Below are 23,508 nucleotides of genomic sequence, written 5' to 3'. Positions count from 1 at the left end.
GATCTATTAGGTAGTTTTTTATTTCATGCAATTGAGTTTCTAAGTATCTTTTTATTTTTGAAAGTTTATTTTATTTAAGTGTAAGGCCATTGGCCATTGTTTATTTTCAATTAATGAAGAATATTGAAGGCAAAACATCCCCAAATCCCTCCCCCATGATTTCTCTTTCTCTCCTCTCTCCCTCTTCTCATCTCTCACTCTCGGCCTCACTGTTTCACTCCATCCCTCTCTCTCTCGGTTCTCTCTTCTCTCTCCACTCTTCTCTCTTCTCTCTTGTCTCGCCTCCCTCTCTTTTTCCATTCTTTTTCTGTTGTTGTTTTCTATTCTTTGAGGACTGAACTGCTGCTGCTCTATTTTTTTCTTTTAATGTTGGACTGTTGTGGCTGATCTCCTTTCAATGAATGGGTGACTGTTGGCTGTACCTGCTGTCCGTGAGTTGCTAAGAGCCCCAACATCATTCTCCAAGCTACATCGATAATACTGAGGATCTCTGCACAACCATCTGGACTTGTCTTCATCAACTAAAGGTGGACTGCATCTCTTTATTTTTGGAGGACCTTGATTTCTTCTCTTCTCCTCATATCTGGACAGCAGCATGGTAAAACATTAAACTAAACCCTCCCCACCTCCATCAATCCCTATTATATATTGCAACCCATTAACGTTGAAATCAGCCTTTACCCTTTGTTTATGCCTATTTTTACCCGTTGTTTTAAATCATTTAGTCATTGTCATATCTCCAAAAGAAACCCTGCTGATTTTCTATTTTAGTTGGTTGCTAGAGGACATTGATTGTTTGCATATCTAATTTGGGTGTCTAGATTGATTTGTGCTGAACCTAACACTCGTATGTCGTTTGTTCCCTTCCCCATGTCCCCACTTGAAACTTAAGTAAGAATTTATGTGCTTTTCCGTCTAGATTATTATTGTTTTTGGCTACTTTGTTTATTAGTCTCATTTTATCTTGCATGTTTAATCTTGTTTGCTGAGCTTCTTTGTGCCCTCAATATCTAAGCCCCTTGAGTTGACCCTACCTAGTTAGTTAATCTTGTAGGAGACCTAGTCACTTAGGAACCCCCTACATCAATTTTCCTTTAAGCTTTAAAGGAATACGTCGGCCACACAACAATCTAGACGCACCTCTTAATGTAGAACTAGAATCAACAAGGTCGACCTAATTCCAAAGACAGCAGGATACTCTCAAAGAACACCCAAACAATCACCAACAATTCAACAAAGTATAATAGCAAAACTGAAATACAAACGATGATAACTCAATCAACCTCAATAATTCAGAATTCTGTAACTGAATAATAACCAAGGAATTAAGGACTTGAATCATCGAATAAAGGGGTTGAATCAATGAGGAACAGGAGCAGCAGTCAATAATCAAACTCAGAACAGATCAAACCAAAATTCTGGGCAGAAAATAAGACTAAACACAATCAGCCAGAATAGGGAGAATTATCATAACAATAAAACCCCAGGTCTGATTCACCCCAAATTAGGATTGAACCCCCCTCTCACTAAGCCTAACACTCGACCAGAATAGGGGAGCCATTAAGTGGCTGGTTGGTCTGATCAGTGAAGGGTCAGGTAGGAGAAATCTGGGAATTTCAAAACCAGAAATTAAAAGAAGATCAGATCTGTTACCTGAGATGGTTGCAAACAATAATAAAGATGATTAGAAGATAAGCTAAGGAAGAAGAACTCTCAGGCTTCACACCGCAGAGAGTCAACTGGATCAAACACCAATTCCATCAGCCTTGATCAAACACAAGACAACTCTTCATGGAGAATACAATAGCAACAGACATTAATTTTTTTTTTTTAATCAAAATCATTATTCCTTTAGGAGCCTCCTCGTCTTTATTTATAATGTTGATGGGGGAGAGGATTACAAAATAGAAGGTTCCTCAAAAAAGAAACCAAATATTCTCCTAATAAAATAGTTAGTAAAACTGAAATTAGAAACTAACTACTAATGACTTGACTCAACTAATAACCTGACTCTTAAGAAAACAAATATAACTCAAATCAAACCCAACTAAAAAGGAAACTAATGAAAAAAGAAACAAACTAGTAATCCCGTATGTAACCTTAAAGCCCCTCTTTTAGACAATAAAAGTGTTCTATTACACTCAAAACACATGGGATCAAATGCCCAACATGTATGAAACCCAACCCTAGAGTTATTCCTAATAAAACAAGCCTAGTTTGGTGAAGAATCTGCATCACCTCTCCACTTCATCCATCCCAATTTAATTATCTATGAAACATCATCCTCTATATAACCTTTTTTATATATGGTCGACCCCAGATATATACAAGTCACTTTGTGGTATATCTCTCTCCTCAATTTTCCCCATTTCGATATCTATCGTAGTGTGACTAAAGTTACACATCATATACTCCGTCTTCGTTCTACTTATCTTAAAACCTATTGATTCCAAGGTTAATCTCCATATCTCCAGCTTAGCATTAATCCATGTTTTTTGTCTCATCCACCAAAACAATATCATCAACAAAAAACATACACACGGAACCTTGTCTTGGATGTTCAAAGTTAAATAATCCATGCTAAGCGCAAACATATAGGGGCTTAAATTTCATCCTTGATGCAGCCCAATTGTAAATGGGGATTCACTTCCTTACCCTCCCATAGTTTCTCACACTAGTCACCACGTCTTCAAACATATTTTTAATAATTTTCACATATTTACTCGATACCCTTCTCTTCTCTAGTACATGCCAGATTAACTCTCTAGGGACACTATTATAGGATTTTTCTAGGTCAATAAATGCCATATGTAGATCCTACTGGCATGCTTCAAATCTTCCATAAGCCTCCTAAGTAAATAGCTTTTATCATGGGTCTACCACCAAATTGGTTCTTTGAGATAGTAGTTTCTCTTCTCAAGTAGGCTTCAATAACATTCTCCCACAATTTCTTAATGACTCATTAGTTTTATGCCTCTATAGTTATTGCAATTTTGAACATCTCATTTATTTTTGTAGATCGAAACAACAATACTTCTCCTCTAATCATTTGGCATTTTCGGTGTTCACAATCTTGTCAAAAAGATTAGTTAACCAAGATACCCCACATAATCCTAAGTTCTTCCACACTTCTACTAGGACTTCATTAAAGCTTGGCATCTTGCCTACTTTCATCTTTAATAAGGCTTCTTTAACTTCCCATCTATTCATAGTGTCTTCATCCCTTACTAGCACTCTACCATCTTCGCTTTTAATACATCTCACTAGGTCAAAATCTCTACTCTTTCCTTTCTATCATTTTAGATATTTTATAGATAGTTTTGATAGTTTTTCCCCTTCCTTTGTGTTCCATAGACTTCCTCATAGTCTTCACCCTTGCCATCCCCACAATCTTCTTAGCTTCATTTCTGGCAACATTATACCTCTTTTCATCTTCTACCTCTTTAGTCATTTGGTATGTCTTAAAACTAGCTTTCTTAGTCTTAATGGTTGCCTAGACCTACTAGTCATTTCACCACCAAGTCTCCCTAGGAACCTGACGAATACCTTCTGGCTTCCCCTAGAATTTCTTTAGACCTTCTTAATACATGTTATCATCTCGTTCAACCCTACTTTAGCCATTCTAGTTAGGAAGAAATCTATTTTGTTGATATAATGCCCGACTTTTGTAGGTTAACTAAATGCTCCTCTTTTCAAAGAAAGCGTTCACAATTGATAAATCATAAGCTACCACAAAGTCTAAAACTGAGGTCCCCTCCTCATTCCTCTCCCCAACTCCGTCGCCTCCATGCACACTTTCATAGCCTCTACAATCACTCCCAACATGTCTATTCGAGTCAACCTCCTAAAATAATCAATTCGTCTTGACTAAAACCTTGCATTAATTTATCCGTGTTCCCAAAATTGTAACTTACTACTTTCATCCAATCCTATTTGGGGAGCATAAACACTTATTATAATGACAACATCTTTCTCTAATACAAGCTTGATGGATATAATCCTATCATCCAAATCTTTTAAAATCCACTACATCATTCTTTAGATCTTTGTCCACTACAATGCCCACTCCACTTCATTACTTTGATCTCCTGAATACCAAAGTTTGAAGTCATCCAACACCTTAGCATTTTTACGCGTCCATCTAATCTCTTGAATACATTCAATCTTAATCCTTCTCCTCCTCATAACATCTATCAACTCCATATTCCATACTAAATTCCATTTGGCTTACCTAAATAATAAATTTCTTCAATAAATAACAATGAAAGTGTCTTGGTGTGGCGGTTAAGTTCTCCATTTATTAGGTGAGATACCGGGATTCATATCTCACTACTTTAATTTTTTTAAGAAAGCTAGATGAAATCCATGTAGTTTGAATTGTGAGCCTCGGAGGACTCGCCCCTAGTCAACTGAGTTGACTGAGTGACTCGGGCAACTCAGCCAAGTCTCATGCATGGGAAGTCAACAAATTTACTCAACTCCTCAGGCTTGTGAATCAAATCACTCAGCCGAGTCACCAAGTAGACTCCAAACCAGCAAGCTATGGTCAAGGAAACTCAAGCAGTATATAAATAATACCTTGGTGGTTATCATAATAAATGTTTGAAGTCTAGACAGTTACCCTATCAAATGAACACGACAGTTATCTAATTTAGTGTGATTATTATATGTTAGATAATTTTTCTTGGAGAGGATTATGTGTTGGTGCAAACAAGCAATTGATGGACTCAATCTTTAGGTTCGGTAATGTAACCCTAGGTCCAAAACACTAATTAGGTCGCTATTGCCCACTACGAGCGATAAAAATCCAATTAAAGATGCAGTGGCGATTTCGTAATTTTTTGGACACTTCAAGACCCTTTTGGGTAAAGCAGATAGAATCAGGAACTAAACAATAAATAAATTTCGAAGAGAGGGATTTACTAAAACTTAGACTAGAATGGGGATGATGCAATAGCATTATCATAGCTCGACTGGCATGACAGAGGAAGGCAAACACAGCCCAAACCAGGATTCTGCTCGAATGGGGGTTAGTAGGGAATTTGTTATTTGCTTGGGGTTATTTTTGTACTTTGCATTTATATGGGAGCTTAGGTAACGTTTGTAGAGTAGGAGACTGAGTCCAATATACTTTCCAACTCACTTTTAGATATGTGTAGGAGTGGTTTGGTATTGTTAGTTTACTAATCCGTGAAGGGGATGAATTGAATGATGATAATTAGTTGGTGGTGTGCTGCTGTGCACGATTGATTCCCTTCTCTGTGCAAGCATCGAGTTGACTCTCTTCTCAAGTTGGACTTACTTCTTCTTCTCTAAGTGCCTCTCTTATTCCCAATACGTTACTCATGACTTCTTCTCCTCCATCTTTTGTTCTCATTGTTCTTCCTATTTTTCTCTTCTTTCCTGTTTTGTTCTAACACAACCACTGCCTCCCTTAGGTTGAGGTTGAACTCTTTCATCGAAGGTTCCAGGTCTCGACACTAACCAAAACTGAAACATCTTAGGTTTCAACCAAAACCTGGTCGAAACCTGGGATTCTTCTGTGCTAATTGAAACCTAGGTTTCAAGGCCCAGAAAATGGTTGATTGACCCTTTTTTTATGCTGCCTATTTTTACCATTTTACACCTATTTCATGAATTAGTTTCACACAAAAAAAAACCCCAAATGGTACTTGTGATTTGGACCCAAGTTTGCTAGTGTACTGTACGTGGAATGCTGTTGTACACTAGCTCTATTAGGAAAAATCATTACCTTCAACCTCCAATCATGCAAATCCAAGTTGTTGAAGGGTTGAATGAGTAGAATAATGCAAAATAGAGGGAAGAAATCAAGGGATTTGGCCAAAAATTGCAAGCTTTTGGCAAAATCCCAAGTGCAGTGTCGTACCAGTTATGACCCTTTTTTCGTCTCAGACCATGTCAAAACTAAGTTGTCTCGAGTTTCAACCAAAACTTAAAACCAGGCTTTCATCCCTTCCCTTTTCAACCTGAAAACCTGAGCATCAGTTGCCCTCCCCTAGGAAATCAAAGCTCTAGAGTCTTGTCCCTAAAACCTTCCCTGTTGTGACTTGTGAGAACCAAATTGGAAAGCATTGCTGAAACAGTTCTTACCACCTACTGTGTTTCATGAATTTTCTGTGTTGTTAGTTGATTATTAAACCAATTATTGGGTGCACTCAAGAGGGTTATGAATTATTATTTTTTTTTAACTCAATTGGGGGTCATACCCACCAAAAAGGTCACCAAAAGATCACTTCCCACAGCTAAATCTTCTCGACAGCCTCCCTATCACTGTCTTCATTCGCTTCCATATATAACAAAACATAATACTAATGTATGCTGGCATAAAAAGGATATAAGGATAAGCCAAGCAGGCCTTTAACATTAAATATGTCAACATCAATAAAGTTGTCCAAAAACACATGAATAATTGTTGCATTCAAAAGAAAATTACCATTCTAGCAAAGAACACTACATTAAAGATAACTTATCAAATATGCGGACTTTACAATGAGTTGATTGCCTGATGGCTTCCCGGTCAATGGGTCCCAGCATTGAAGTTCTCCAGCCTTGCTCCCACTTACAAGATGCTTACAATCAGGTGACCAAGCAATACACAGAACCCAATTTTTATGCCCTGCATATGTTCAAGCATGTCAAATTGTTGGTACAGTTCCCAAAATGTCGTATCCACCTAGCTATTCCCTCCATCAGCAACCTAACAGTAATCCACTATTAACTTCAAAAATAATTCAAGAACGTCAATTAAGTAAAGAATGATGCACAGAGAATCCAACCTTTCAAATAATTCAATTGTGACAAAATGAATGAAGTTAAAGAAGTCTATAAGCATAAAGGAAAATGGGCCTGTGTGGGGCAATTTTGGCCCAGTAAATTAATAGCTTTCCTGCCTCAGCCTAGGCTCTCTATGGAGGCATAGAGAATGAGGACAGTGAATAAACCAAAACAGCAAAAGATCTGGGTATTGAAAGGAAAATTGTTAACATGAATATAAAACACTTCTCACAACCACCCTCCTCAAAAAATTAAGCTTGAAAAGATTCAACCCCTAATAAAAATGACCTTTCATCATTTATGTCCCAGTCTAACACAAGTAGAGGAGCTCTCATTTGATTATCTATCTGGGAATGAAACCATTAGAGCTGGAAGCACTTCCAAGGAGGTTCCTTGCTTGTGATTTCCTAGACCATTAATAGCTGATAGGTAGAGGATGCTACCTCTTGATGAAACACTGACTCTGATGTAGATAAGTCACTTGGGCTTATTTTATTGCAAATAAGCCTTGGGTTGTGTTATATATGTGTTGGGCCTTTGACCCCATGGATTTTCTTTGAAATGGGCCACTTTAATAGGCCTAAAATATGGGTAGAAGGTAGAAAAACGAGATTTAATTCATTAATTTAGTTAGTTGCTATTTAATTCAAGAAAGGCCCATTAGGCCATTGGTCGGTTGTAAAGTCCTATATGGACTATTAGTTAGTTAGTCCTACTCCATGTTGGAGTCATAAAGTCGAATCTTAGTCCTATTTTGAATTCCTAGTTGTAGTAGGAGTGTCTAGTTCTATTAGGAAACTAGTTCCTAGTTGTAGTAGGAGTGTCTAGTCCTATTGGAAAACTAGCTCCTAGTAGTAGTTTGATTGCTATTATGCCCTCTATAAATAGAGGAGCCTATGTAATTATAATTGCAGATTTGAATGAAAGAAAGTTTGCATTTATGAAAGAAAGTTTGCAACTAAATGCTTAGAGCAGCTGAGATAGCTGTGGGTGAGAAGCCCAGGATGAGATAGCTACTTCCTTTATTCTTTTTCACCCTTCTCAACCCCCCATCTGTTTTATTCTTTTTTTTTTTTTTTTTTTTTTTGCTGTAACATTCGAGAGGTATAATTCAGATTCTGATAAAAGTCTGCAGAAATCAGAACCGATTAGCAATCCTAGTGGGAATAAAGAGAGATTGATCTCCTCTCTTTCTCTCTTATGTACTCTGTTCAGCCAGGTCTTCAATAAGGGTATTCCATGCCTCATAAGGGTCCCATGTTCCTTACCTAGTCACTGTTGGAAGCATTCAGCTACTGTTCTTGAAGGTTCTCAGATTTCTCTCTCCTAGGTCACAAAATCAAGAAAGCTTGTAACTTCACAACCAACCATCAGAATCCTCTCAACTTTGGGGGTTTTTGTACCCTCCCTAGGGACTATCTATGCCCAAGAGTGCAGCTCAATTGGACTCTTACAGACCTGGCCGCACCTCTCTCTACCCAGTTCTATAGCAAGTCTTTCTCTCTCCTATAGGGTTGGGCTTCGGGCTGGTTTTGCTCCTATATGGGTATTGTATCCTTGGGGGTTTATTTGATGGTCTTATTTCTTTGTTTCATAGTCCTATTTGTCTTGTTTGGAGTTGTAAACTGCGGAGTTAGTTACTTGTATTCTACTCCTGCATTAGACTCACCTCTCAAGAAGTGTCCCTCACATCTTTCTCTGTGGTGATATCTCCACAACTCATAAGAGGTGGGTCAGTGTTTCATCAAGAGGTAGCATCCTCCACATATCATATGGTTCTAGCTAATAATAGATGTAAACCAGTAACAAAATGTCAGTGGAGATGTCAACAGGTAATTTTCAGGTGCTTTCTACCCACGAAGGGGCTAGGACTTGTTAAGAGAGCTCAGATGCTAGGGTGGAAATGAGATGACAACCCCAATAATGAAGGTGGTTGAAGAAGCAGCTGAAATGGCTTAGCAAGTGATTAAGTACTTTCTTGCTTTGGGGAATAGGTAAACTTCTAAATGTTTCTTCAATGCTGACATGAGACCCATCAAGAAACGATAGGAGAATGATGCCCATTAAATGGGGAAAAGGTATATATTGGAAAAGGGGTGACTCCCCACCGTAACTTTCTTATACTTGTTTGATTGAGATACCCATTGTTGTGATTTGGGGGAAACTGATTGATGCGACGATGCCTATTAAATGGAGAAAAGGTTTATATTGGAAAAGGGGTGACTACCCTCCGTAACTTTCTTATACTAGTTGTTTGATTGAGATGCCCCTTGTTGTGATTTGGGGAAAACTGACTTGTGTCGGATTGACACTAGCCATTTTTATTTATAATAGATAAGAAAAGAGTACACATACAACAATGCCCCTAAGGACAAATCTACCCTTATACCCATATCACACTACTCCCCCTTAAGTTGGTGCATGGATATCAAACATATGCCCAACTTGCACAGAATATGATGAAAACCCCTACTACTAAGAGCTTATGTAAGGATATATGCTAACTGATTACCAAACTTCACAAAAGGAATACAAATAAGACCCTGCTCCAGATTCTCCTTGATAAAATGCTAATCAATTTCCACATGTTGCGTGCAATCATGCTGAGCTAGATTATGAGCAATACTAATAGTTGTTTTACCATCACAGTACAACATCATTGGCAACCTGAATAGACACCTCCCAGAATAATGAAGAAGACCCTGAAGCCATAGTAACTCGCAAATACCATGTGCCATGGCTCTAAACTCAGCATTCTGCGCTAGACCTTAGAGCCACAACCTGTTTTTTACTACACTAGGTGACAAGATTGCCACCAAAAAAAGTAAAATAACCTAATGTGGACCTTCAATTATCTGGTGAACCAGCCCAGTCTGTATCTGTGAATGCCTCCACATGCATGTGATCATGAGGTGAAAAAATAATACCTTCCTAGAGCTAACTTCAAGTACCAAAGAATACAGAACACTACCTCTTTATGAGAAGAATACGGATCATACAAGTACTGGCTCACCAAATCAACAGCATAGGATATGTCTGGTCGAGTATGGGATAGATAAAAATAGGTCGTCCAACAAACTGCTGGTATCTATCTTTCAACCGGCTTACCATCTTTACTCTTGAGATGAGCATTGGCCTCAAGAGCGGTGTCAACAGCTTGTGCCTTAACATACCAGTCTCTAAAATAAGATCTAGATTATACTTCCGTTGAGAGAGAAATATATCTCTAATAAATTGAGCCACTTCAATGCCTATGAAATACCGCAACCTGCCCAGATCTTTAATCTCAAACTCCTTGCCCAAGTAGGCCTTCAGTTTAGATATTTCAGTACGATCACTCCCAGTGACAACAATGTCGTCAAATATACAATGAGTATAGTAATATGATCACCAACTCACTTGATAAATAAAGTACGATCAGCATTACTTTGTTTATATCCCACTAACATCCTAGCCCTATGAAAACGACCAAGCAAAGCTCTGAGAGATTGTTTCAACCCATTAAATGCACGCTTCGGCTTACACACTTTCCTTTGAGTCTTCTTGCAAGAAAAAACAAAACGGATATCCATGTACACTTCCTCCTCAATCTCACCATGGAGGAAGGCAGTTTGGACGTCAAGTTGTTCCAACTCCCATCTTAAGTTAACAAAACAGGAAATAAGAACTAGCATGCATCCTAGCAACCGGGAAAAGAGTCTCCTGATAATCTATACCATAAATTTCAATAAATCCTCTGACAATCAATCTAGCTTTGTACCTATCCACTGTTCCATAAGCCTTCTGTTTAACAGTGAACGCACCCCACAAGTTTCTTATGTGGTGGAAGAGGTACCAAATCCCACGTGACATTTTCCCAAGTGCCCTCATCTCTACATTCATAGTATCTTTCCATCATGGATCTGCAAAAGCCTCCTGTCAATTCCAAGGAATAGAATCAAAGGACAAGGAAGACACAATGACCTAATAGAACGGAGATAGGGAATCGTATGACATGACATGGGAGATAGAATGTTGTGTACAAATCCTACTTCCCTTACGAACACCAATAGGTAAATCAAGATATGGATCACTGACACCAGAAGGGAATTACCTAACAGAGTATTGAACTTTTGATTAAAAGTAGATGATTGGTCAAAGCACAGTGGCAGTGGTGGGGTTAACTTGTTGGTCGATTTGTTGTCGCTACCAAAAACAAACCTATAATGGTTTCAACTCCCACTGAACAGAAGGCTCAGTAGGCTTAGTTCCAACCAAACTATATGCCATTCCCTTGTCAACCAAGCTTTCCTCCTAAAACACCGGACTACTATCAAGAGAAGACATCAAAGGCACATCTTTTCTTAGAGTAGCAGACTCCCCCTAAAGAGGTGCCAACACAAGATAATAGGCTTTCGTCTCATGAAACACAACATCCATCGTTACCAATACATGAGGAAAGGGTGGATGGTAACCGTTGTAGCCTTTCTAAATACTGAATATCCGATAAAAATACATCGAAGACCAGGTGGATCAAGCTTCCCTTGAAGTTGATGGTTGCAAGCAAAACAAACACACCCAAATGCTTTGGGGGAACTACAAAAGAGGACCCAATGAGTACCTCAATAGGGCAGCGGGACTCTAAAATCCTACACGAAATGTTGTTGATGAGATATGCTGCACAAGGAAATGCCTCACTCCAATATTGGACTAGAACATTCATCTCAAACATAAGAGACCGGGCCACTTCCAACAAATGCCTAATCTTTTTTTCGTTCGGCCACGTCATTCTGTGCCAAAGCATCAACACAACTGGTTTGATGAATAATGTCGTGATCAGCAAGGTAAGACCAGGAAGCACCATCCACATAATCCTTATCATTATCATTGTGAATACCTTGATCCAAGCATCATATTAAGTCTAAACCAAACAATAAAACAATTAAAAACGGTGAAAAAAACCTCATTCTTATGACACAACAGAAGATCCAAGTAAGCCAAGTATGACAATAAAAAAATGTAACAAACCAGCGATATCTAGACACAATCAAAATTTCAAGGCCCCACACGACAGAATGTATCAACGAAAAAGGATGAACTAGAATAAACACAAAACACAAGCATCACATAAAAAATTGTTCGGATTGCATCATTTAAATAAATAAGGAAAAACTCTAGCTAAAGTGCCCAGTGGAGGACGTCCGAACACTAATGCCACTAATATAACTAGGACAATGCAGAAGAAGAATCAGTGGGATGAGCTTGAGTAGAAACAAGACAGGAATCACTATCAAGCAAGTAGAAACACCACACACTTTACCACTACCAATCGTTGCCCTTGTCACCAAGTCTTGAAAAACACAATGGAAAGGAAAGAGACTTTACAATTCAAGTCCCTAGTAATACTACTAATAGATAAAAGATTAGGAGAGAAATTGGGAACATGTAACATTGATGACAAGGATAATAAGGACGAACACTAAATAGTACACTTCCTGAAACAGAGGAGAGGGAACCATCAACAACCCAAACTTTATCTCTACCTGAAGACGGAGAACACTGGAAAAAAAAAATTGTTAGAAGAACCAGTCATATGATCAATTACACCTGAGTTGATTATCCAATGAATGGATACAACAAAGGCACAATGACCACCAAAAAAAATATTTGAATTAGCAGAATGGGACTCGGATGTAACCGGCATAGAGGCAGAAGTGGCAGAAGACAATGAGGACTCTAACTTGGTCATTAGACGACATAGAATCAATAGGGCTTATTTGATCGACCACGTCCACGAGAATTGTTAGGCCGCACATGGAGTTTCCAGCAATATTCTCTAGTATGACACTCCTTCACAATAATCACACATCACAAGTTCCTTCTCTATAGTAGACCGATCACTTGACCGTGTAGAACAGACTGAGTTCCAATACCAAAATATAAGGCTGATTGTTCCTGCGTTACAGGTTGTAGCATGGCACTACGACGACTATCTTCAAACTGAACCATAGAATAGGCTTGTTCTAATGATGGGAAGAGGTCAAGATAAAGAACATGCGTCCGAATCCGATCAAATTCAATGTTTAGACCAGCCAGAAAGTCATACACCCTTAGTTTGTCTATATGCTTCTTAAAAGTTGTAGCATCAGTAGAACAAATAGCCTGAAAATCCTCACAAAAATCCAGCTCCTGCACACACCTTCTAACTCAGAATAATATTGAGAAAGTGTCATCTCCTTCTGCTTCGTTTCATAAATCTTCTTCCTCGATCCATAAACATGTGCATGATTTCCTACCTGAGAATTAAATATCCTTAACTGCCTTCCAGATCTCGGCAGCTGTATCCATAAAAAAAATAAGCCCGTGCAATGTTAAAGTCCACTGAATTCAGCAGGAATAACATAACAAGAGAGTTGAAGGAACTCCATTTTTCCCAAGATGAACCAGCAATTGTAGGCTTTTTAGATTCCCCTGTGAGATACCCGGTACAACCACAAGAACCGATTGCCAGAAAATCTTGACCACAACAAATAATTTCTCCCATCAAATTTGATGGAGCTAACAGGGAACGAAGTGAAGTCACCATGAGTTCCACAACTTACTCCGTCCAAAACAGTTGATGCAGCAGTATCATCTAACTCTGCCATGACTGCCAATCACAAAGGATCCACAAACCAATCTCAAAAAATATCATGAAACACATGCTACGTCAACTGCGGCAAACAACAACCAAACGAACACCAGATCTGAAACTAAAATCACATATCAGATCTAATCTAGTTCATAGAGGAGCAAACGGCAAAAAGCCCTCTGCGGAAGAGAGCACCACCGAGGGCGGAAAGAAGATCACAGCCCAAAAGGGGGTTGCACGCGTGTGCGAGAAAGAGAGAGAGAAGGGAGGCGCTAGGGCATTAGGGCAAAGATCCCAAATGGATCACCGCCTTGATACCATATTGTGATTTGGAGAAAACTGACATGTCAGATTGACACTAGCCATCTTTATTGTAATAGATGAGAAATGAGTACAAGTACAATAATGCCCCCAAAGACAAATCTACCCTTATACCCATATTACGATACCCATAAGAGTTAATCTTCCAAGAAGAATTGAAAGCAAAGGCAATATGATTTAAGAGTTGCAATTTATCAAATAACTTGCAAATTTTAAATATTTTCAATATATTAAATAAATTTGAAACAAAAAATGTCTCCTCTGAAGAAATTACAAATCTTGGATGCCCTTTCTTTCCCCTTACAAGAAAAATCTCTACTAAAGAGAAGAGTAAGACCCCAGTATCAAATGCTCATTTATAAGTGAAACACAAGAAATAAATGCCGATAAGTGGATCTTTCATGAAATTGGCAAAACCCCAGGCACTACTAAAAAGAAAACCGATAGAAGGCTTTGCACGTTTTTTTCTGCAGGACATGTATTTGCTGCTAATTTGTTGAGTTAGAAGGAAATAACAGCATGTCCACATGCCAAACTAAATTGTGTCACAGACCTGTAACTCTCAATATTGTGGACATTATAAAAACTGAAAAATGGAATAAGAAGCAAGATACTTCCCCTTCTGAACCTATGTGAGGAAGTAGTCTCTACCCACATCATTGGAAAAATTGACATAATGGAACTGACCAAGTAAGATATTAGTACAAATCGACGAAAATGAAAGCACGGAACAACAAATCCAGTCAAATTGAACACACAAATCATGAGATGAATTGAAAACATGTAAATCAGTGGTTATAAAATATTACAGATTGCGAAAGAGGAGTGAATCTCCATATTCAACCTGTGCATGTGTATAATGGAGTCTGAGTATTAAGGTCCCATAAGCGGACAGTGGTGTCACCCGAACCACTGGCCAATTGTCGCCCATCAGGACTAAAGGCAACAGAGAGTACAGATTCTGTATGACCTGCAATATCAAAAGTTCAAATCACAACTAGTATTTTGGGGGGAGGTTAGAAGGAAGTGACGATATACATCCAAATGGCTAATTTGGCAAAACCATTGATAAAAATCAACTATCCATGGATAACACCTATTTATTACTTGACATGCAAAAAGCTAACAATATATTCTCACTGAAGATATTACAGCAATATATACACTAAAACAAGGAATGCAGTAATTTAAAAGCAGATCTGTAATATCATCAACATATAAACTACCAATGTGATGATCCTTGGTCACTATTTTTAACAAAGACCGAATGATCTACTTTACTTAGGTAGAAGCCTAGTGAAGTTAAGGCTGTACTCAATATATCAAACCAGGACTGAGAAGACAGCATTAAACCACAGATAGCCCATTAGGGGGCATGAGAGGTGGTAGGCTACCTCCATCTCAAAGACAATAATAATGTTTCACCTCCACAAAACCACATGACTGTAACCACCAACGTGAACAATATAGACGACGATGAAAAACAAGAGAACATAACTTCACCCTTATGCATCACTTGGAAAGAAAACTTTGTGTTGGAGAAGAAAGGATCATACTATCAGGGTCATCACACTCAAAAACAGCATTCAGCCATGGACATGAAAACTTTTGACTAAGCATGTGTGGTAACACGTCTACCCCTTTTGATTTGGAGAATACAACACAAATTATAGTTATGACAAAGATAGAACAAGTTGGAAAGCTTTGGCACCAAGCTTTGTATGGTCTATATGATGCACATGAAGACAGCACACAAATCCATACACTTCAGAGATACAGGGACATGAAAGTCTTCAGAGAAAGGATCTCAAGGGGAGAACCGACTACTAACACCTGATAACACATGCAATAAATAAGAGAGGCAGTAGTAAGCAACACTTTGGAATAAAGGTTTCAAGTACATGCCTAGCAAAAAGTATAAAGATGATCTCTAATGTAGGTGACTCGAGAGAACCACTCCTTATGAATGAGTGAACCCACTGGACGACACTATTAAAGCAGGTTAATTCCTCGAGGTCAAAAGAAATTTTAAAAAAATATTATGCAGAATTTCAGCAAGAAGAGAAGATGGGCTTTTTGTTTTGGATTTGGTATAATTTATTGGGCCCAAGTGAACCAATGCTTCAGGTTTGGTTTAAGTTAGGCTTAGTTTGAGTGCCAATCGGTTATATGGGCCATGGGCTTAGTATTTTGAGTTTTCTATAGTAATAGGCCAATTCTATAAACCCAAATATTAGGGATTTAGGTCCTAATGGGATTAAGTAATTTGTAATAGATTTAGTTGCTAAGTCATTCTATTTTGGTTTTTTCTCTTTCTTTTTTTTTTTACCAAACCAAATCAACCATCCACCAAATGGAAAACATGGGACAGTGCCGAACAGGTATACCCCAGTCAGATTTTCGCTATTACGCTCTTCTAGGCGATGATATCATCATAGGAGACGATAAGGTTCCGAAGGTTTATAGGAATATTATGGACCAGTTGGGCCTGCCAGCACCTAGCTAAGACGCTAACATCTGATACCGGGGCTTTGGCAACCTAATGGCCACCCTAATTCTAAAGCGGGACTTATCCCATGTATCTATTAAAATGATAAGGTCAACTCGATTTAGTGTGGCTTGGATGCCTATGTTACAAATCCGTAAACTGCATTTTGTTCGTTAAGAGTATCATTACGCTTTAGGGGTGTGGGGTACCGGCATTATTCAAAGGCCCAGAAGGAGACAAGCTACTTGGGTATAACCGGCATAGGTTCCGTCATGTTCTTGTGGCCTTCTCACCTAGTGAAATCATATTATAAGCTGCTTGGTAGCTAAGACTTACTATTCTTGTACTTATTGGTGCAATAACGGGTTCAAAACCCCATTGGGGATCACTATAGGCCCACCCATACAAGTTACAACCAAATTATAAGCAAGCAGTGGCAGTAATGTAATTAAATAGAATCTTAACGGATAGAATGGCAGTGGAATAGAAGCAGTGAGAGAATGAATATGTTTACCATTCTATCCAATCACGATAGAAGTTTGTCTTCAACCTTCAGTCACGAACAAGCCAGTGGAAGAACAGAATATGTTTATGCCGAGAAATCTCCTTCAATTGACCACCAATCGACCTAAATATTCAGGTGGGGAAACACAATCAACTGCACTCCTGAAAACAACAGAAGACAACCCATGATAATTACTAAATAACTAGTAAGGAAGCTCTGAACTCGAATATCGCACTACAATCACAACCAGCGATGGTTGTTGGTTTGCAACTCGGGATAAAATGAGCTTTCAGATCTGAAACTCAAGGGTTTATCTTGTATATGAGAAGCCCTACTTTCAATTAGAATCTCAAGGTGTAAGACTAGGAACGAGAGAAATCAACTCAAAATGTAGGAATGCAACTATCGCCAAAGCCAGAAAAAGGAGAATACGACCCAGAGTAGCAACAACGAACAGGGAAAAGAATAAGAGGAGGGAGAGATAGAGGAATACCTGAGACAGAAAATCAGATTCACAAGGTAGGAGAAGTATGAGATAAGAAATCAAAAGAGGTGTGGGGGAGATCGAACCTGATTTGGAGAAATCTATGGTACTGCTAGAACAGGGGTACCATAAACTGAACCAAGAAAGGTAGGAAAGTAATAAAAGTGGGAGAAGATGTGAATGGATACCTGGAATAAGGAACAGAAGAGCTGAAGAGGAAGGGATATGGGTGGATAGCATTTGAGAGAAGAGCAAAGAAGGAACAGCACACAATCGGCCAGGCAAGCCACGCAACAACTCAAAATTTTCAATTCATTCTATTCGAGAAACCCAACTCAATATGGAAACTTATTCAACCAAGAAACAACTCAAATGAGGGAACTACCAAAATAACTCATGTGTTATATGTACTCTAGTACTCTACCCAATTAAAATTAAAGATTGCTCTTACCTAAACTACCAGCCCCCTTTTGACCAAAAATCCGGGTTGGGCCAGTTGTGTCCCGGCTTGGGTCTCCAAAGTAGATTGTTCCGGTCCAACCATGCTAACTCAACTGCATCACGAAAATATGCATTTTTTGACACGACAACTCGAGAAAACTCAGGGATGGGTTTCGGTGGCAATATGGCCAAGTTAGCCAATGAAATTTGTCATCTAGCCTATTTTAGGCCTTCTAAACACAGTAGAAACATTAGAATTTTTTAAATCAAACTCAAAATGGTACTTTGACTTTGGACACTAAGTTGATAGTCTACAGTGTAGGTCAACCTTAGGCCAAGGTTCAAAATTTTGGGTTTCAACCAGGGTCGAAATTTCCAAAACCTATTTGAAGCCAGTTTTTTTTTCCCTAGAAATTTGGGTCGAAATTTGTGAAACCTAAAACTATGCTTAAGGCTATTCCACACAATATCTAGTACTTTTAGAACACATATAATTCAAGTAATAGTGTAAGACAACTTAAATAAACATATGGAATTAAAAGACATAAAAGTGTCAATCTTTAATCTCCAGTGTTGAAGTTGATAATCTCTACTATAGAGGTGAGATTTGGCAAGAAGAAACACCAAAATACAAAGCCTTGTGGGGTTTTTATTCACAGCAGGGCGACACAGCGATATCTAGCAAGATAAAACGAGAAATCTCATTGAAATGGGGTTTAAAACATCATGTAACTTGGTCGAGTCAAGTCGACACTGAGAAATGAACCGAAATCTCGGCGAGACACCAAGATTTCAAGCAAGATATTGTCGTTTTCTAGTATCTCCTCTCGACTTGCCAAATCCAAAAATGAGATTTTAGCGTCTGATGCAAGAAACTGTGGCAATCCAGCAGTATACCCAAGTTGATGAAGCCTTTGTTGGGTGGTGGCAAGTTATACAAGGAGTGCGTCGCTGACAACCAAGGTATTCTGAAACTCTAATCTTGTGGGTTGGATTCTACCATTATTACTTCCATTCCTATTGACTCAGTTCAGTTATTACTCAATCCATATTCCGCTACTTCTATTTCTCAATTTCAGTCCCTACAACAGTAGTTCTGTCCAATTGTGTTCTCAATCTTTTCTTAAAGATTCCAGCCTTTCCTTTTGTTGGATCAAGCCATACTTTGGATATGATGCTCTTCCCTCTTAGGACTACATCTGTCCAAAGTTGCAGCACCATCAGATTTGGAGTTTGGGAGTTCATCTTTTAGAGAACTTCTATTTTCTGTTTTCACTAAGTTTCTAATTTCTGTCCACCTCTATTATTTCTCATTTAACCATTGGATCTCTATGATATTTTTACAAAACCAGCAAGTTAGGGCCAGCTTTTGACCATTCTAGCCCCATCAGCTGGCTGGTTTTGGAGATATTGAACCTTCCACTTTCTGCTCTTTAGCTTTCCTTAAGCTCGTTCCTTTAATTCTGTCCTGTGGTTCTTTTTATTTATTAAATCTTTGATTTATTAGGACTCATCAGAAAGGATTTGAAAGTAAGCCACAAGGATAATAACAAGGTCAAGGCAAATTTAGGTAGGAGATTGCATATTATGGCCTGAAAAGAAAATAATAAGAGGTGAAGGAAATAAAGATTCCTAGGATTTATCTATGAAACAACAACCTTCAGAGCTAATTGTCCCAAAAGAAACTCAACTCATGACTTACCAATCTACTTATAAAGAATTGACAAAATATGTTAATAATGACCATGTCTCTTACTTATGTGGTCATATGTATTTAAACCAAAAACTGCATGCTATAATGGTGTGTTACCCACACCCAAAAAATAAAAATAAATAAATAAATAAATAAAAATAAAAAAGCACCTACAAGCAGGAGTGACATTTAGTTTTCACATAACTAGGAAAGGACCTTGTTCCCAAGTCTAAAATACAAATAGATAGACCTTCAAGAATAGAAATAAAATGGATTAACACCACCATATTCGAGAGAGAAATCAAGCAAGAACATAAGACTCGTACCAGCGACAGTCGCAGAACACCGATTAACAGGACGAATTCGGAAAACTGCTTGCGGCTGGTAAACTATGCGTAATACCTTCTCCACAGAAACTGGGTGGAAAAATCGAAAATAGAGATCAGTTTTTATTATTTTCACCAAAACAAATTTTAGCAGTAACTAAATAAGATTCATTGTAAAATTGCAAACCTTTATTTTTCTCCAGATAAGATCCAAGTTGCACAACAAGCTTCTGGTCTGATATGTAAAAAGCATAGGGCAATTTTTCCTCCTGAACAAACAGAAAACACAGAGTAAGGCTTGAACCTGCAATTCAAAGAATTTCCATTCTGTAAAACAGCCACCAAAAGGGGGAGAGGGAAAAAAATAAAGGTGCAACCACAACTCCCTCTCCGTATCCAACTAGCACAATTGCATACGAGCGCCTTCTTTTCTATTTTTATTTCGAGTCTCATAATATTATTGAAAAAAATCGAATAGGGAAAAGCAATTGTCTTTATACAAAAGGAAAACAATTGGCTTGCAGCTATAAATCCACACACATGAAGGAGCTTGAGGTCGTTCAAAAGAATTGAGGCCATTGAAAATGAAGAACAAAAGACTAAAGCAGAAAAAAAAAGTCCAAAGACAGGGAAATATCGAGCCATGTAGATTACGTTATTGAGGAGCTTATTGACGATCTGCTGGAGTTGAAGTGGCCCGGCATTCTGCGGGAGATACATGGGAGCTCCGAGAGGTGTGCCTTCAGGATCAGTTAAGAGGCACATCACGTTGTTAGTCATCTCTTCTTGGCCTCCGCCTTCCATTGTCGTCTGCATTTACGAGCTCTAGAGCTATTCAGAAGCAGCGAACAGGAATTCCAGAAGAGTAATTCCCTTCTTTCGTTCTCTTCTCCACCACTTTTGACTCTTATTGATGGATTCTGGAGAGAATTTCGGTACCTGCAACATCAACCGACCGCGGGAAAGTTAAAAGAGTTCGAGTTCTAGTAATACTGCAAAGGAAGTTGGGATTCAGGAAGGTTTAGTTTTTTAGGGTTTATGAGTCACAAGATCGGATGGAACAACGCTACTTCTCTGTACGGGCAAAACACCCAGTATTTATTTATTGGGAAATAATTTTCTGTCCGCGAGCTTGGGAAGAAATCTCCCACGCAAGCAGTTTATTGGCTGTTGGATTATGAGAGATTGAAAATAGCCAATAGATTTAAGAGGAAATTACACTCCCCTCCCCTGGATGTTTCAAGTATTACAATTAGACCTCTATGAAGTTTGTAATTATAAATGTACCCTGTAGTGTTGACACTGTTAGAAGCATATGTTAATTGACTTTTTTACCCCCTCTTAATCTCTTGATCTTCTTCTTCGAGGTTGTTGCCTCTTCAACGCCAGTGGTGCTTACGGAATGGCCCTTTACTACTCAATCTGGATTCACCTCCCTCACTACCACATTGATTCTAACGAGTTCTCACCTCCTAATCTCCCCGAAATCTCCCCAATCCATCGATCGCAACTCTCTAATAACATTATGGATGCAAATGGTACCGATCAATGGTCTATATTCATCCAGGGTCAGCTTCGATTATGGTTTTCCTTTGATGGGCTCTTGTTCCATACAATGGGGGGCTTAGATCAGACTAGTTTAAGCTATTTCAGGAGGAAGAAAATCGGAATCTCCATTTGGGTAATCGGCCCAACTCGTTCATCGTTAACGGAGAAACTAGGAAACGATTGCAATCGTTGCATCGATTGGCTGGATTCCTATCCGCAAGACTCTGTTTTGTATATTTCTTTTGGGTCACATAACACAATCTCTTCTACCCAAACAATGGAATTGGCCAAAGCATTGGAGGCGAGCAGCAAGAATTTCATCTGGGTTGTGGGCCTCCAGTAGAATTTGACATAAATTCAGAGTTCACAGCAGATGAATGGTTACAATAGGGATTTGAGGATCTAATTACAGAGCAAAACAGAGAATACAAGAGAGCTTACACAGAAATTTCTTACAATAGATAAACCTTACAACAAGAAAGCTTTACAAAAGAACTTTAGAGAGATACTAAAATAACCGATGATCACAACTGAGGAAGGGGTCTCCTTTTATAGACTCCGGATTTAAAGACCTCTGAAGTCCGTGGATTTTAGTGTAACTTAAATCCGTAAATAGTAACTTGCTATAGTACATATAATAAAGTGCATAGTTCCGGTAAAACATGGTGATGTCATCATGAGAGTCATGTGAGATGTCATGATAGTTCTATATGGTTGGTCCATTTTATGCCATTATATTATCAATGTTGTGCTGAGTTATAGAATCAAAATTTCTTGCCGAAGAGTGTCCTCCATAACTAAGTCTTCATCCATTGCTTCTTGTAAGGCAATGGTATATTGGACATCCAAGAGTAAATCCAATGGTACCAAGTCTATAATATTGTCAAAAAATTGATTTGCTTCAGTTCCTTGCTTAAGATTGACCATGTAATTAATATGAATGTCTGTGCAGAATAATCTTTGATCGTCGATTACTTTGGTAGTAAACTAATCTCCTGCTACTTCAAAGGCTTTTCTCTTTAATGTTATTAAGGCACTTTTCCAGACTTGTTGATGATCACTATTTTAGATTATTTTGAAACTTATATCTTTTTCAATCTTAGGGGGGTCCAATATATGAATCTTAGTTGGTAGTAGTAAAAATCCAGATTTGGTAGGGTTGATAAAAATGTTCTAGAATAACCTAGAAGGGGAATGCTTTACCCAATTCTGTCTCAAGGAACATCAACGGCTTCACTTTATTGGCCACGAGGTTTGAAAACTTGGAATCAACCATGAAGATTGTTTTCCTGCTCCTAGAATTGACTGAAAATCACTTGGAATAAGATTAAATCAATTAATAAGCAAAAGAATCAGGGTTAATAGGAATCACAATCGGTTAATTTCTAGCAGATCAACCGATTTCGCAGGTTCCAATCTGATTTTTTAAAACCCTAATAGTGCTACATTCTTCCATCCCCCCACCCCCACCACTGTTGCATATGCTGGGGGACACTGGATGCTCCTTACACACAGCCACCACCATGGTTTCAAAAATCAAAATAGGACTGGTAAAAGTCAAACGTGACTAATCTAGCCGAGTCTGTCTATTCCCTTTGTTGATATCACATTACATAGTAAATATAAGACCTACTTTCTAATTTCATGACCTATTGATATCTCAACATCTAACAGCAGGAGCAGTCGGCTTCAGCGATCGTATGCATCTCATCAGTTCCAAATTCAAGGCACTCACTACCGAAATCTTATCTCTGCCCTTGCCAACCATCGCAGCCATCTCAGGCCACACATCAGTTGGTGGCTTCATATAACAAAAATCCTAACTCTCTCCCATGGTTTCTCAAGGAAGAAGACGATAATAAGGGTTGAGGGCAAATTCCTCATCACCATTGGACCAAGGGTATTTTGGGGTTTAAAATAAATTTGTAACATACTTAACAGTTCACGATTGGGGTACGGTTGATATGATCTACAACTTAGAAGGGAAGAATTTGTAATTATTATAAACTTCACAAGGGAGGGTTGTGCAATACCTGAAACATCTAGGGGAGGGGAGTGTTATTTCCTCTAAATTTAAAAGTAATTGAAACTTGAAATTGGTTCATCCCTTTGCCCCTCACACAATCACACTCCCGACGTAGAGATAGATTTGTTTTATGAAGTTCAAGCATTTTTTTTTAATTCTCTATCTCTCATAATACGTGGGACCCACATTATCCTTCTCCCTTGCCTTCTTTGTATCGCGGAAGATCTTCTTTTTTTTTTCCTTTTTTTGTGATAGTTTCTTTCTCTTTAAT

At 38.4% G+C, this 23,508-nt stretch overlaps 1 protein-coding gene across 1 annotated transcript; it reads right to left on the bottom strand.

The window, feature by feature from the left end:
* Positions 1-6,334: 6,334 nt before the first annotated feature.
* LOC122068932 (notchless protein homolog) lies at positions 6,335-20,742 on the bottom strand. Its single transcript, XM_042632836.1, has 5 exons — positions 20,318-20,742; positions 19,851-19,932; positions 19,664-19,753; positions 14,571-14,696; positions 6,335-6,637 (listed from the first exon to the last, which is right to left on the bottom strand). The coding sequence occupies exons 1-5, from the start codon at positions 20,477-20,479 to the stop codon at positions 6,477-6,479; spliced, it is 621 nt and encodes a 206-aa protein (XP_042488770.1). The 5' UTR covers positions 20,480-20,742; the 3' UTR covers positions 6,335-6,476.
* Positions 20,743-23,508: the final 2,766 nt, after the last annotated feature.

The sequence above is a fragment of the Macadamia integrifolia genome, unplaced genomic scaffold, assembly GCF_013358625.1.
Source record: "Macadamia integrifolia cultivar HAES 741 unplaced genomic scaffold, SCU_Mint_v3 scaffold484, whole genome shotgun sequence".
Taxonomy (NCBI): domain Eukaryota; kingdom Viridiplantae; phylum Streptophyta; class Magnoliopsida; order Proteales; family Proteaceae; genus Macadamia; species Macadamia integrifolia.
The sequence above is the reverse complement of the archived record's forward strand: the minus strand, read 5'-3'. Positions and strand labels throughout refer to the sequence as shown.